Here is a 16782-nt window from a genome sequence, read left to right on the forward strand (position 1 = left end):
TCATCTCTGGCCTACCACATTGTAAACAGGTTAGAAGTGAGGAGAGAAGAAGGGATGCAGTGTTCCAGGTGAAAGGTGAGGGTGGCTTAGTAACTATGGGAGAGGTGAGCCAGCACATGTTTGTAAAGGTGTCAGGATTTTCTGATGGATTGAATGTGGTGTGGGGTTTAGCGCTTGAACAACTGGAAGGGGGTGTTGCCATTTATTGAGGTGGAGAAGCTGAGGGAGGACCAGATTTGGGTGCTGGTTTTGATAGTGGAGTGGGGGAGGAGATTAAGATCTTTTTAAGAAATGTTAAGTTCAAAATGCCTTGCGAGGCAGGCCTTCCCAGCATTTCCATGCTCAGAGCTTTACTACTCCCAGACAAGCTGATAAAAAGAGCATGTATGCCCTCCCCCTATGTGGGACCCGACTCCCAGGGGTGTAAATCTTCCTGGCAACACAGGATATGACTCCTGGGGGTGAATCTGGACCTGGCATCGTCGGATTGAGAATATCTTCTTGACCAAAAGGGGGATGCGAAATGAAACAAAATAAAGCTTCAGTGGCTGAGATTTCAAATGGAGTCGAGAGGTCACTCTGGTGGGCATTCTTATGCACTATATACATACTACTTTTTGGGTTTCAATGTATTGAAATAGCTACAAGTAAATACCTGAAACTATAAACTCCAACCCAATAGCCTTGACTCTTGAAGACGATTGTATAACAGTGTAGATTACAAGAGGTGACAGTGTGATTGTGAAAACTTTGTGGATCGCACTCTCTTTATCCAGTGTATGGATGGATGAGAAGAAAAATTGGGACAAAAACGACATGAAAAATAGGGTGGGATGAGGGGGTAATTTGGGTGTTCTTTTTTTTTTGCTTTTATTTTTTATCCTGATTCTGATTCTTTCTGGTGTAAGGAAAATGTTCAAAAATAGATCGGGGTGATGAATGCACAACTATATGATGGTACTGTGAACAGTTGATTGTACACCATGGATGACTATATGGTGTGTGAATATATCTCAATAAAACTGAATTAAAAAACAAAACTAAACATGTATCCCTCTCAAGAATCCTAGAAAACCTCTGAATATTGCCTGCCATTGGTACTGGTTGGGTCACATGCCTGTCCTTGAACTAACCCCTGTGCACAAGTGGTTGGGGCATGCTGATCGATTAGATCTGAGCTACAAGGGCATCCCTTCATCGGGCCCCAAACCACATGGATTGATGATGCAGCTTGCATGGTTTCCCAGAGGAAATTAGGGGTCAGTTACCAGGGGAACAAAAATGGTGAATGGATGATGGGCAAGCAAAATCAGCACAGCAAACCAAGTCTACTTCATATAGTAATGCAATGTTCCATTCTTCCCTCTCTCTTCTGACTCCTTCTGAGCATCAAATGCACTGAATGAGTACAACAGTCTCCATAACCAAAGTCAATTCATATGTTTCCATCTTTGCCATGATGTTGTGTTGCCCAGGGTCCCTCCTTCTTTGGAATTGGAAACCATATTTAAGTGCTACATGGCTTATACAAGTTTTGTTTCTGGATCTGCACTCAAGTGGGAGGATCTGAGGCGAGTTGCGGTAAGATTTAGTTGTTTTTCACCTTATAGCTCTCCTAAGCTGCAACAATTATGATGATAAGATACATTGCTCTTTTAAAAGATGCTACTCCAGACACTTACATTCAGGGTAAAAATCACTTCCTCAACTTTAAAAATTGATCATAGTGGAAATGCAGTTAGTAAACCCCACATCCTCCTTGACAAATATTCAAGCAGACTCCACTGTCTAACTACACCTTAAATTTATTTCTTTAACTAGAGTCTCTATCTAAAACAGCTTTATTTTATCAGTCTAAGGGATCTGAAAAAGTTAAGGGTAACAAACATGCATTTGATCTTACCATCTACATAGGATTCTTAACAGAAAGCCTACTTCTAGGAGCCCATCAGCTTTAATAACTTTTCCCAAACACACTGATGTGCCTTCTGATAGGAGAAACAGGAAGGCAAATGGAATCCTAATACAATTGGGAATACAAATGATGAACAACCCACCACCCCTCTCGACAGTCTGAGTTAAGATTAAAGCCAGCTTCCTGTCATTTTTATGTTTCTCAGAATCACATAAACCAAGAGGTTTCCATTTAATGTAAAGATCTATACAGTTAACATAAAAAATTGAAACAGAAAATGACAGCATAATCTTTATATTTCTGCAACCTGGTACTATAAGAGCAGCTTCAACAATTTTCTAGAACCTTATGATTCAGAATCCACAAATATTGAATGACTGCTTACTTGGGGGCAAGCAGACTCCCAGTTCCTCCATTCTTTGCTGTGCTGAAAGGCAAAATAAATACAGAGTCAGATGTTCAAAAAGGTTTATTGTTTATCACCAGCCATGAAATGATGGTGATCAATAATAGACAAGAGCTAAGCGCTTTGTACCTTCCACATTTTCAATCAGTCTTACATCAGCGTTAGGGTCCCTGTTCTCTAAGATGTGTGAGTGGCAGCCCTCCCAGCCCCCAGAGCATTTGCTGGACTGTAAGCCTCCTTCTCAAGTGTGTCCTGGGTCTATGTCCAGGTTCTTTTTCTTGTTGACAATTTTGTGACCAAACCATAAGATAACTCATAAGGGGGACACTGGTGCTGCATGTGTAATTAACATAATGGCCGCTGTTTAATCTTGAAGAGTAGGTGGAGTCTGCTGAAGCATGCCTGATTATAGCCAACCCTTTGTGCAGTGACTCACATGCTGAAGACACTTCAAACATCATGAGGTAAGAAGCTGGCATGTGTCTTGTATGCTTTAATGCTCTTTTTCTACCTCTTTTAAAATAAAGTCTGGTGCATAAGACTAACTAGGAGAAGATGTCGTCTATTATAGAACTAGGTTCATCATAAACCAGACTTCCACCCATGTCTGTCCAGAGATTGGGCAGATGAATCAAGGAAGGTGAGAATGAAGGATCTTGCATATATATATATATATATATATATATGCTTTTCCCAACTTTCCTCCCTGATGTTTTCTATGGATAGTAGCTATATAAATTCAAAAATAAGCATATAAATAGCTGACAACTGCTCAAATAGCACCACTATAACTAAAATAATAGTAGTAATAATGTCCTCTCCCTCAAAAATGGAGATGCCTTTTGTGAAACCTGTTAGTAGACTTTATTTATGGGGCCTCCCCCACCCCCCAGTAGTTTAGATGAAAGATTGTACATGCCATGTGTGATGTGCTGGTGACCATTGTCCAGCATTGTCGAGATGACTAGAGTCAATGTTACCATCTTTAACTGCAGAATGTCTGTGAGCAGGATTTGTAGCAACAGAAATCTAAACTGTGATTATAATGGCAATGACATTGCGTTGAGCCCAGCTGGATTTCTGGTCCCCAGAGAAAAACAATATATGGAGCTGAAGGTGACTCTACATACTGCAAAAAACAGCTCAGAACTTGTGTCGTGCATGATACAGTAAATGTGAGATACATCTCAGTTTCTTCCTTTGTAAAATGAGAAAGTTGGATTATGCAGCATATGAGCTATATCAAGCAATAGACTGCAATAAAATCTGTTTTTTTCCTGTAATTTAATTGTTTACGTGTGAAGGCTAAAACACATGAAACCACTTATTTCCTCTTAAAGAGGTGGTTCTGGAAAAATTACAGCCACCTAATACCAAGAGCTGACTTTTCCACAGATTTGGTTTACTAAGGCACTAAAACAAGGTGTGCTATTAAACAGAACATTTTTAGAAAACAACATAAAAATAAAAAACAACTTTAAAATATGCTAAGTTTTCTACTTAGCCACACATCAATTTAACTTTGAATGGAATTATATTACAAAGCCATTTGTACATGATACACCACTGATGAGCATATTTGTTCTTTATGTAGGGTTCTTTCTATCAAGAACTATTACCCTCAGACCAGAATCATCATACAGATACTTCAATCCCATAACAAGGTATTGTAATACCCCAGCCCATCCAGTCTCTTCTTTTAGTCCCCGGAGTTAGACGAATCTTTACGCTTTCAAATGGGTCTACAAATGAAAACCTTTTGCCAATTGTAGGTGAAATTTTGGAATTTCGTTAAGCTCGTTAATCACTTAAGAATATGAATTTGGTGCAGAATTAGAGGTTTCAGACGTTTGACCTGATTTTACAGCTATTACTGTTTTAAAAAATGGGAGCCATTGACCACATATAGCTTTCAAATGCTGAATTTGTTCTTATCATTTCCATTGATCTGAGCACTATTATCATGCCCAAGAGTGGAGAATGATTCATTGAATGAAAGATATGCATGGAGGAAGAAATTTCTTGAGGTGTGCTATTTCTAACACTTGGTTTACTTTCCATCATGAAACAGGTTTACCTGCCAAAGATTCCCAGCTGGAACTGCAATGCTGGGGACAACATCATCTGCTTTGCTGAGCTGAAATTGGGGTTCATTGCCCAGGGCTGCTTGGTGCCAGGCTTATGCACCTTTCTTACCTCTCTATTTATTGAGCACAACAAAAAGGTAACCTTGTAAGTCAACATTGTATCTTGGCTCTAACCCCGTGTCCTCATCTTTTAGAATCAGAAATAGAAAAAATAAATTTGAGGAAAGCAAGAAGACCCCAACAAAGGAGATTTGACTTCTATTGGATGTAGTAAGGGTTTCAGAGAGATCTAGCCTGATGTTCCAGGTATTGCATTGATGTTAAAGAAGTCACTCGCTTTAGTCTTGCCTAAGAGTATTCATCCACAAAGGAGAAATCATAACTCTAGTTCTTACCTGAAGTGCCAGATGTCATGGCTATAAATGCACTCATAAATGAAAGTTGACAGGTAAATAGCGATTGTATCCTTGGTGGAGAATTTGTACATGTAAATTTAATTTAAATACAAGGTAAAAAGGGCAAAAATAATAATAACACTGAAATAACAACACAAATCATAATTAAAATCTCATTTTCTAGGTTATTTTAAGGACATATTATTCAGTAATAGCAATAATAATAGCAACCTCATATTGAGCGCCTACTATGTGCTATGCAATTTAAATACATATGCCTTTCCTCTCAATAACATTGCAAGGTAATATCCCAACAATGGGTCAGTGACACTAACTAACTTGCTCATGTATTAAGTTAGTGAGTAGCAGAGCTAGAATTGTCTGGCCCAGACTCTTACCACTATGTCCTATGCCTCTGATAGGCATATAGTTATCTGCCTGCCATTTCCCACATCAGGTCTTTGTTAACTCGAGACAAAATAAAGGACTAAAGCAGCTAGTGGACTGAACAGCTGTAGCATCTTGTTCCACTATCACAAGGTCCTTGAAACTTAGGATATCAGATGTTGGGAGTTAACCTTCAGAACAGAATTCATAAAACACTGACACACCAAAAGTGGCCCAAACACCATTCACATGAAATTCTCCAGAAAGGGCATGTTAACCTGCAGCAGGGCCTTGGTGTCTGCTGTCCAACGCATCTCCAGAGAGTGACCTTTCTTTCCATTTATTTCTAAATCTACATTTGCCTCTTCTTTCCCTCCATGTCCCCCTTGGCCTCTCCTTGCTCTGCAGTTCTTCTGTTTAGTGAAAACTCGTACATCTTTTCCTGTTCCTTCCTTGATACCATTAAGGAAAAGCAAAGGAGGTGAGAGATGTTGTGGACAACAATATACTAACATCGGAAACACACAGTATTCTGTCTTTCCTTCTGCAAATAAGAAGGAATGGCCATTAGGTTCTAGGAAATCAGCCCTGATGCTGCTATAGAAACATGCTTTAACCTTTACTTACCGGGTATGACCTAGGGGAAAGCTTATGAGAAAATCCTAAACTCTGAATCAGGGCAAGATTTTTAACGCTATTTTTGGTTCTGGAAATTTAAATAAACTATTCACCTAGGTTTAATGGCCAGGACTCCAGGGTCTTATGTCTCAGTCTTCTTGGGTTAAGGATTTATTCCCTCTGACTCTTAATTTCTGTATCTATAAAATGGGAATTTTTAATCCCATAACATAATTTTTTAGAAATATTGAGTTATGATTTATAGAACTTCAGAGTACTCAATTTAAACAGCTTTGGATCAATGCCATGTGTTTTATATGGGGAGATATTTTATCCAAAGAGTATTACTGGCTGGTTCTAGGGACAGAGCCTTGTCTTAAGCTTAAACTTGAGAGTAGATTCAACCCAACTGGCTTGCTACTATCAAAAATCCATTTTGTCCTCTTATTTTCCTTTCTGACATTTTTTTTTGTTTGTTTGTTTCAGAGATCTTCTCCATCTGTGGTTATAATTTTTTACCATCTTTCTAAACTGGAAAGACTTAATTAGAAGCACTCAATTTTTTTTTTTTTTTTTTTTTTTTTAAGTAATGGGACTTACCTAGTGGTTTGGACTGCCCAGAGAGGTGAGACTTCCTCGTTAAAGAAATTTAAGGAGAGGCACCTGAAACTTGGAGGAGCCTCTTTGCTTGAAATAGCATAACTCCACAGCTGCAGTGCTCCAGAACTGTAGAACTTCCAGGCTTTCCCCTGAAATTCTGAGTCATTAGGAGGCTATCTTGCCATAGCAGAGTAGTGTGGTGGTGATTCTCAAAACAGCCAGTGGGGGTGGACAAGGAGGACACAAACAAAGCACAACGAATTTCACAAGATATTACACAACTGTCAGAGACGAGTTTCCTAAGCAAAATACCCTCAGGCTTTACTTCATCTCTTTGAGACATGTCTATCTCTCTTCATACCTTCCTTTTCTCTACAAACCTATCCCTGTATTTGATTTTTACATTCTAATTTCCACATATCAGACGACTTTACCAGTTCATTTAACTTATGAAGGCTTTCTGATACTGAGCAGAATCCATGCATATTTTTTCTTGGAGGTATATCGTCAGTAGAAAACTAACATGTTTCAAAAACAATCTTGAATAGCCACTTCCATACAGAGATGACTTAGATTTTGCACTGTCCTTCCCATCTTATTGTTTCTGATTCAAAAACCAGTGTACTTTGCTGAAATTAGGAGTGGGCAAGGCATAATGCTTATTTGCAGCAAGGATACCAGCTACTATCTGGGAAGGAACTAAGTCATGATGTTTCCATCCCATTCTGAACTCTCTAGAGGGAAGAGTTGAGATGTATGTTAGACTTTTAGTTCTTTCTTTAACATTACCCTAGTTAAGCTCTGGGATAAATCTCTTTTCTATAACCCAACTGCAATGGGAACTGGTTTGCTGCTTAGCAGAATGCACTACTTGAACTACAACATCCCATATCCCACGTCATTCTGCTCCTTGTGACACGGTTGTGTATTCCAGGTGACCCCTAAACAGACTTGGCAGAAACATTTCTTTAATGGCCTGAAGAACAAAATTCTGACTCAGCGCCTCTCTGATGATTTTGCTGGAATGAATTTCCCTGAAGTTGCCCAGTAAGTCAAGGAAAATTCTTTCCTTCCTTCTTCATGCAACAACATTTTTTCAACAGTGTTCATTGAGGGTTCATTATTGGCCATGAGAAACACTGAGGATATAAAAATGAATGAGTCAAAGTCTTTGAATCTTTGAAGTCTACATTCTGTGCAGGACAATTTCATGTCTGTCCCATTTGTCACAATGACTACCAATTACTTCAGGATGGATTCGCCTAGAAGCAAAAATTCCTTATTTGGGAGGCTCTTCCTCTACTGAGGGGCAGTTTTTCTCCCAGGCACAGAGCACAAGGTGTTAGCTATGTTCATGTGAACTTACACTCAGCTCTTTTCTCCCTTCTCACAACTACTTTTCTTCCTTCCCAGGCTCTGCTTTGTGAAGATGAATCTCATGCTGATAGCCATTGAACACAAAGCCGGCATGCACAGTTACAGGTACCAAAGAGGCTTCTCTTCTCTTCATCGTGTGAGGAGAATCTTTATGATTAAGGTGTTTCCAAAGCTCCAGCCACAACAAGATCACTGCCATTTGCTTAGCCAGCCACCCAGTGTCCCTTCACCCACTGCTGCGGTGCATTCAATGTGGTCTCTAATGATCAGGCTGGGAGGGTGACCCTAGCAGATGGACAGGTGCTTTGCTCTGCTCCCACGGCCCTGCCCCAAATCTCTGTCAGGTGCCAGGGGGAGAAGAAGTTGTCACCTTCTCAGATCTGTTCCTCTTTACCTTATTACCAGATCTCATTAGTCTTCACCATGAAACAGTGCTATGCAATCGAATTATTTATGATTAAAAAAAAAAAAAACTCTCAGAAACTCTACACTTACAAACTAATCCCCAAAATGTGGCAAAATGAGAATTTGACTGACCTACTGGACAAAGCCTGTTACTGATGGTGTAGATAAAGCAAAGAGGTAACATTTTACCAGACTGTCAATATTTCCTGAGCAACAGTAGTGGCTTATAAGAGAAGTAACAGAAGTTATCATTGCAACAGAAACAAAATCCAGGACAAACTGAATGTCTATTAAACACAAGTGGAAAAAAGGAGAAAAAGAGAAAAAGAATCAGCTACAGTAATATTGAGATAAAAAGTACTGATGAATAAAAATAAATGGAGTCTTAAATAGGATGGTGGGCAAGCAAAACTATTATACAGACTTATGTGCATTTTTTTTAATGGAAAACTAGCTCCAATAAATTGGAAGCAAAAGTCTAGATTCTAATCCTGATTATGATTTGCTAGCCCTGTGACTTTGGAGAAGTCATCTGTCTGGACTTCAGTTTTCATCATCTGTAAAATGAGCTCCAAAACTGACATTACCAGGAATGAGCAAATGGACTTTCTACTGGAAATAGATCATAATGAAAAAGACAGCACCCTAGAATATTAAGCCAGGCAGTTTGGGTTTCAGATTTGCCCAAAATTTGATCAAATTTTAACATTTTTAGCTTTTGATGACCTGGGATAGGCATCAGAATTACTTGCAAACTTTAAAAGCATATAAATTCTTAAATCTCACTTACGATTTTGCAAAATCAAAACCTCCAAAGGTGTGGCCTAAGAATTTTTTCTTAAGTCCCTTTGGTATATTCAGTTAACTCATTGACATTTGGAGCCCACTGGACTATGAGAGCCAAGATCCATTCCAACTCCGACATCCATCCTAGATTCCTCTGAACTTTATTAAGATGATTGTTGGGACATCATAGACCAGAAATATATATATTTATTAAGCAACTGATTTTTGCATAGCTCCAGGTGGTCCCAGTGCTGTTTACTGCCTAGGATATATCTACACCCAATGAAAATGGAACCTGCATCAAGAGAGATTTAACCTTGATATCACTGAAAAGTCAGGTGAATCCAGGGAATTAAACCCTGAATTGATAGAGATATTGATAACAGCGATTTTTTATATAATCATTACTCCACGATCTGCATAGTTATAGGTATACTTGGTGTACGTTAACTCACCAATCAGCACAACAACACTGTGAGATTATTATTATTATTAATCCCATTTTACAGAAAAGGAAGCTGAGGTGCAGAAAGGTTAAATAATTTTCTGAAGCTCAAAGCACTCGCAAATGGCAAAGCTAGGACCTGAACTCAGGGGGTCTAATTCTAGAGGCTGTGATTCTGATCACCACTGTGTGCTAAATGCACCGCAGCCAGCACTGGTAGAAGCATATAAGACATTTTGATGACTGGGTTTCAGATGACCATATTGAAAAACTGGGGCAAACTAATCTTTTTCTCACCTTTTGTTTCTACCTCTAATTTATACACTTAAATAGACTCTAAGAATTGCCAAAGCCTTGGAACATCGCAAGGAATTGTCTAGGTAATAATTTGTCACGTGCTTACAGATGAAGTTGACTTTGACCCCAGCCAGATAATATTCTGGGTTTGTCTCAGTGGCAAAGATTCCCTAATAGAGCAACTGGTTGTGATTCATGATGGAAATTGAGCAACAATTGCAGTTTTAGAAAATCCTCAAAAAAGGATCACCTTTTCTCTCAAAGGAAACCATAAATATTATCATAAAAGTGTCTTCATAGTTAAATACTTAACATGAGCTCAGAAAACACCCCTTTACCAAAAAAAGGAGCTATGTAAGGCACAACTATGCATATGCTTGCCAGCCAGTGAACATCCATCAGTGACCTTGGGGGCACTCAATCCATGTCCTTTCTCTTTCAAAGTGAAAAACCATCTGTGCCAGTTTGAATGTATTATGTCCCCCCAAATACCATTATCTTTGATATAATCTTGTGTGGGCAGACCTATCAGTGTTAATTAGACTGTAATTCTTTGAGTGTTTCCATGGAGATGTGCCCCACCCAACTGTGGGTGATGACTCTGATTGGATAATGTCCATGGAGGTGTTGGCCCTCCCATTCAGGGTGGGTCTGAATTAAATTACTGGAGCACTATATAAGATCAGACAGAAGAAGTGAGCTTGCTGCAGCCAAGAGGGACACTTTGAAGAACGCACAGAAGCTACAGATGACAGACAGTTTGAAGATGGCTGTTGAAAGCAGACTCTCACTCCAGAGAAGCTAAGAGAGGACAAATACCCCAAGAGCAACTGAGAGTGACATTTTGAAGAGAAGCTGTGGCCTAGAGAGGAACATCCTGGGAGAAAGCTATTTTGAAGCTAGAACTTGGAGCAGACGCCAGCCACGTGCCTTCCCAGCCAACAGAGGTTTTCCGAATGTCACTGGCCATCCTCCAGTGAAGGTACCCGATTGTTGATGCCTTACCTTGGATACTTTATAGCCTTAAGACTGTAACTATGTAACCAAATAAACCCCCTTTTATAAAAGCCAATCCGTCTCTGGTGTTTTGCATTCTGGCAGCATTAGCCAACTAGAACATCATCATTCTACTCTCTGGTAGCAATTAACATGTGCTCAGAAAATGCCATCCAATGCCTAGGGTCATAATCACAGAAACACAGATATTCAGCGTCTTTTTACTTTTGGCTACTATTTCAAGCCCTTTTATTTTCATCAAGATTCTCCAACACTTGCAAGTTACTTTGTAGTATCCTCCCAACAAAAATAAAACATCAAAATTAAGATATGGCCTCTTTCTGAGGTGAAGTTCAAAGTTTAAAAGGAAGGAAGGAATGTTTTCATCGTGCACAAAAGATGAGAGGAGAGATACAGAGTTTTACCCTACTGGCAGTGAAGTAAAGGGAATCAAGATGGGGGAATCCTCACAAACCTATATTGAAAAGTGGGGAACTCAACAAGTGATATTGGGGCATGCATCAAGGAGTAGTATGGGTGAAATTTACAAGGTGGCATTTTCAAACCTACAAACCATAAGGAAATAAAGAATTGAAATGTTCAAGTAACATGAACAACTCATGTGGTTCCTTCTCAAGGAACTTGCAATCAAGATAGGAAAAAAAATCAAGTCAAGAGAAATATATACCTCCCCAAGTTGAATAGGCAGGTAAAAGGAAATTGTGATTCAGGCTGATTAATTGGGGAATATTTATTAAGGGAAGTGACCTTTTTGATATAACTATTTTAAATGGCAAGTGGCCTAAGGATAAACACCACTAGAACCACAAGAAGACAGGCACGTGTGTGCTCTCTTTTCCTTGGCCTCCTTGGCATTTGATAGACTAAGTTAGTAAGGCTTTATGTATCCGAGTTGGTTTGAACATCACAGATGAAAGACACAAGCCAGTGAGGAGCTTACCCTCAGCTCAGCTGTGCAGGGAGCCCTGAAATCATTTGTTACCTGGGTCCACTTAGCCAATTTAGCAGTAATCAAACAAAGGATCAGCTTTGGTGAAATCACATTTTCCATCATGCTTGGCAATAGAAGGAAGGCAACTTAGAGAATCTGTTGGTAATGACAGAATGAAAAATCGAATATTGCCACTAAAATCAGAGAAACAAATTACTGTATTTTTATTTTCTGCTTCCAGTGGTCTGATACTAAATCCATCTGCACAAGTTAAGCTGTGTAAGAACACAATAGGGTTCTTTATTGCTGAATCTTCAAAGGAAGTCAAAAGGTAATTTTTTTTTATTACTTTATGGGGGGAAGCACTAAAGCAAATACAACTTAATGGCAGGCAGACTGAGTCAGCGCCTTGCCTCTGCAGTGTTAAGCCTCACATAATTCATTCTTGATTTGCTTTCATTGTTCAGAGCCTTATTTTACTGTTCCACCTGTCATGCTGATGTGAATATTCCTGAGCTAATTGGAAAATGTGCCTGCAAAATCAAGAACCACCGCCAGAATAATATAGGTAACTGCACTTAGTATCTGGCTGTCCTGAGCCCAGCTTCTAGGGTCCCGGCCAAGGTTAAGAGAAGAGGATTCTCTCTCGGCCTATTTGAACTTGGCCAACATGGGGCAGACATTTCTCCACTGGTCATACAATACCCAAGAATCAGTCTTTTAGAGCTGGAAGAAACCTGAGGGTTAATTAGTTCAAGGCCAGGCAAACAGTTTCCAAAAAAGATTAAGTAATGTTGTGCAACGTTACTTAATGGTCAGTGGCAGCATTGCCAAACTCAACCCCAAGCAATCTGACTTTTGGCTGGTTGTTTTTTACTATGTCACAATGGTTTTCCTAGCCTCAGACTGTAAATTCATCCTGCATCTAACTTCTGGGTTAACCATGAGAAGGCTACCTGGTGACCATTCATCAGAACTCTTTCTTAATGGATTGTAAGTGGTTTAAAATTTACTCATTCTGACACAGCGATGCAGAAATGTAGTTTTCTCTATTTTCTCTAATTGAACTCGATGGCTTGCCAAAACCCTTTCCAGTTACTAACAGGAAAAGGAAAATTAATTTCATGCATTCATGACAATTTAGTCCCTTTTGGTTTAAAACTTAGTTTCTTCTGGGTACTTTCAGATTCTTTGGTTAAACCTCCAATGTTTGAGGACTTAAAATCAATCAACTCAAAGTTTTAATTTCCTATCAGGGCTATTCTTAGCTCTTAAGGATGCTGTTCTTCTCCTCTCCTTCTGTTTAAATGCAGGATGCTATTTAATTGCAGGCTTAAACTTTCTTAACGTCATGATTGTTCTCCTTTCATACAAGATTCTACTGACCCCTACTGAAGTGACTCATTCCCTTTGGTCTGTAAGTGTCAGCTCCTGGGACCAGTGAACCAGCAGCCAATGAATCGGTCCCTCCTGGATTTGAGTCACCTTCTGTCATCTGTTTCTGAGATCTGTCGTGCCTGCCATTGCCTCTAGCCATTGTGACGTCTGCAAAGCCCTCCTTATCCCTACACCTAGTCTTTTCATTCCATCTGTTATTTTAATCCCTCTGCTAATTGAGATTTCTAAATTTCCTCCATGTATGTCAGGATCTGGGAACCTAGGGGAGTGACTTCTCCTGCCTCCTTCTTGCTTAAAATTTATCTCTTCTTCTGTAGTCTTCCTGCATTGTTAACGGACACTCTTCTTGGTGAACTTCACCAAGAGCCCACATGAAAAGGGAGGCACCCTCCCATTTTCTCCCCTTACACATCACAGAATTATCAGAGTTTTCTTGTATAGCAACTTCTCACAACCTGAAGCACTAGGTATGTGTGGGTGGTGGGGTGGAGGATGTTCTTTTGTTTTATGACAGCTTTATTGAGATGTAATTCACATACCATGAAATTCACCCATTTATCGTGCATAATTCAATGGTTTCTAGGATATTCGGAGTTGTACAAACATCACCGCAATCGATTCTGCAACATTTTGTCACCCAAAAAAGAAATCCCATTCCTATTAGCAGTCACTCTCACGTCCTAACCCACATCCCTGGCAACCACTAACCTTTCTGTCTCTATGGATTTGCTTATTCTGACGTTGCATATAAATGGAATCATACAACAAGTGGCCTTTGGTAGCTGGATCCTTTTACTTGGGCATAAGTTTTCAAGGCTCATCCATATTGTAGCATGTATCATCAAGTACCTTTTTTATGGCTGAATAATATTTCTTTGAGCGAAAATACCTCACTTGTTTATTCATTCATCAGTTGATGGACGTCTGGGTTGTTTTCACCATTTGACTATTATGAATAATCTTGCTATGAAAATTCGTGTACAATTTTTGTGAGAATATGTTCTCACTTCTTTTTTTTTTTTTTTTTTTTTTTTTGGCTATATACCTAGGAGTGGAATTGCTTGGGTTTTCAATTTCCTTATTGCTCTTCTGTCTGGTTGATCTATCTATAGGAGACAGTGATGTGTTGAAGTCTCCCACAATTATTGTGGAAACATCAATTGCTTCTTTTAGTTTTGCCAGTGTTTGTCTCATGTATTTTGTGGCACCTTGATTGGGTGCATAAACATTTATGGTTGTTATTTCTTCTTGTTGAATTGCCCCTTTTATTAGTATGTAGTGGCCTTCTTGTCTCTCCTAACATCCCTGCATTTAAAGTCTATTTTATCTGAGATTAATATTGCTACTCCTGCTTTCTTTTGGCTGTAGCTTGCATGAAATATTTTTTCCATCCTTTCCCTTTCAATTTCTTTGTGTCCCTGTGTCTAAGATGAGTCTCTTGTATGTAACATATTGATGATTCATTTTTTTATCCATTCTGTCAATCTATATCTTTTAATTGGTGGGAGTTTAATCCATTTACATTCAACATTATTACTATGTAGGCATTTCTTGAATCAGCCATCTTATCCTTTGGTTTATGTTTGTCATATATGTTTTTTCTCTCTTAATGTCCTTCAATGTACCCATACTGAATCTCTTTAGTACTGAATCTTTCTCCATATTTCTCTCTCCTTTCTTTGTTTCTCTGTCAGTAGGGCTCCCTTTAGTATCTTAAGTAGGGTAGGTCTCTTGTTAGCAAATTCTCTCAGCATTTGTTTGTCTGTGAAAAAGTTAAGCTCTCCCTCAAATTTGAAAGAGAGCTTTGCTGGATAAAGAATTCTTAGTTGGCAATTTTTCTCTCTCAGAATTTTAAATATGTCATGCCACTGCCTTCTTGCCACCATAGTGGCTGCTGAGTAGTCACTACTTAGTCTTATGCTGTTTCCTTTGTATGTGGTTAATTGCTTTTCTCTTACTGCTTTCAGAACTTGCTCCTTCTCTTCCATATTTGACAGTGTGATCAGACTATGTCTCAGAGTGGGTTTATTTGAATTTATTCTATTTGGGGTTCACTGGACATTTATGATTTGTGTATTTATGGTGTTTAGAAGATTTGGGAAGTTTTCCCCAACAATTTCTTTGAATACTCTTCCTAGACCTTTACCCTTCTCTTCCCCTTCTGGAACCCCAATGAGTCTTACATTTGGATGTTTTATATTATCTATCATATCCCTGAGGTCTGTTTCGATTTTTTTCAATTTTTTCCCCATTCTTTCTTTTATTCTTTCATTTCCATTCTGTCATCCTCCAAGTCACTGATTTGCTGTTCAGCTTCATCTAGTCTTGTACTATGAGTGTCCAGAATCTTTTTAATTTGGTCAACAGTTTCTTTTATATCCATAAGATCATCTATTTTTTTATTTACTCTTGCAATTTCTTCTTTATGCTCTTCTAGGGTCTTCCTCATGTCCTTTATATCCCATGCCATGGTCTCATTGTTCATCTTTAGTTCTTTGATTAATTGCTCCAAGTACTGTGTCTCCTCTGATCTTTTGATTTGGCTGCTTGGGCTTGGGTTATCCATATTGCCTGCTTTTTTCATATGCTGTAAAATTTTCTGTTGTTTTTGGCCTCTTGGCATTTGCTTAACTTGATAGGGTTATTTTAGGATTTGTAGACCTATTAAAACCCTTATCTCTAATCTCCCTGGTGTTCCTGGAGATTTAAAACTGTTGCAATATTCTAATCCTTCAGTTCAGTCTTGCCACAGTTTGTCTCTGCTGCTTACCCACAAGTCCTTGGTATTGGTGTATGGTCCCTGGGACTTGTGAGTGGGTCTCTCTTCCAAGCTGTGCACTCCTAGGTCCTCTGCTGAGGGATGACTGTGCTTTGTCACAGGTGAGCATCGTCCCCTCACAGTGGTTCTGGGCTGCAGGGCTGTGTAGGGGCATTCCCAGTCTGCTGAAAGGATGGCTGAATGGGGCGTGTTAATTTCCCCCTTTTCACACCGTCTGCCTTTCCAACTCTGGGACAATTAGCTGGGGGTGTGGGAAAGCCTAATGTCCACACCTGATTTTGCGGTGTATGCATGTGTTGTCGGAAACACTTCTGGTCACACTGGGTTGTTTGGGGCAGCTCTGGGCTGTGGAGCTGGCACTGGGCAGTAGCGTTCCCTGCCCAAAAGGAAGATGGCTGTAAGGGGACGTCTCCCTTTTCTTGGGAAGTTGTGATGTTTAGCGAATTTTCTCAGCCACTGGACTTATTGCCTTGTGTCTCAGAGCTCTTAGCTCTGCTCTTGTCTGGGCCCAAATTTCAAGTCTTTGAGGCTTTCTGTAATGGGCTTCTTAGAGTAATTGTTTTAGAAAAAGAGAGAGAGAAAAAAAGGAAGGGCCCTCCTTGCAGATCTATTGGGCTATTGAAATGCTAAGAGGCAAGGAGATTAGGGCCAATAAGGAACAATCAAGGGAGCAGAGAAACTGGCTCTTCGGACAAAGAAACTTGCCTTCTGGATTTGCATATGAGCCTGACTCAGCCTGAGTCCTGCCCTTCTCCATTCTATGTTCACCAGAACTCCAAAACGTCTCACTTTTATTTTTGGGTTTTCCTTGCTGTTTTTGTTATCCTCTCTGCTGGTCTGACTGCTCCCAGATTCTCCAGTGTCTGGTCTCAGTTTGTGTTTGGAGTTTGGATCAGTAGAATGAGTTTCTGATAAGAGCCACAACTGCAGTTCTCCCAC

At 39.5% G+C, this 16782-nt stretch overlaps 1 protein-coding gene across 1 annotated transcript in view; it reads left to right on the top strand.

The window, feature by feature from the left end:
• KCNU1 (potassium calcium-activated channel subfamily U member 1) overlaps nt 1–16782 on the top strand; it is a 170300-nt gene that overhangs the window by 58667 nt on the left and 94851 nt on the right. Inside the window, 8 exon segments of the mRNA XM_037831539.1 lie at nt 1476–1581; nt 2703–2785; nt 3916–3985; nt 4393–4545; nt 7343–7455; nt 7822–7890; nt 11908–11997; nt 12134–12234. Of these exon segments, the coding sequence (XP_037687467.1) occupies nt 1476–1581; nt 2703–2785; nt 3916–3985; nt 4393–4545; nt 7343–7455; nt 7822–7890; nt 11908–11997; nt 12134–12234 (785 nt within the window).

The sequence above is a fragment of the Choloepus didactylus genome, chromosome 3, assembly GCF_015220235.1.
Source record: "Choloepus didactylus isolate mChoDid1 chromosome 3, mChoDid1.pri, whole genome shotgun sequence".
Classification (NCBI taxonomy): Eukaryota; Metazoa; Chordata; class Mammalia; order Pilosa; family Megalonychidae; genus Choloepus; species Choloepus didactylus.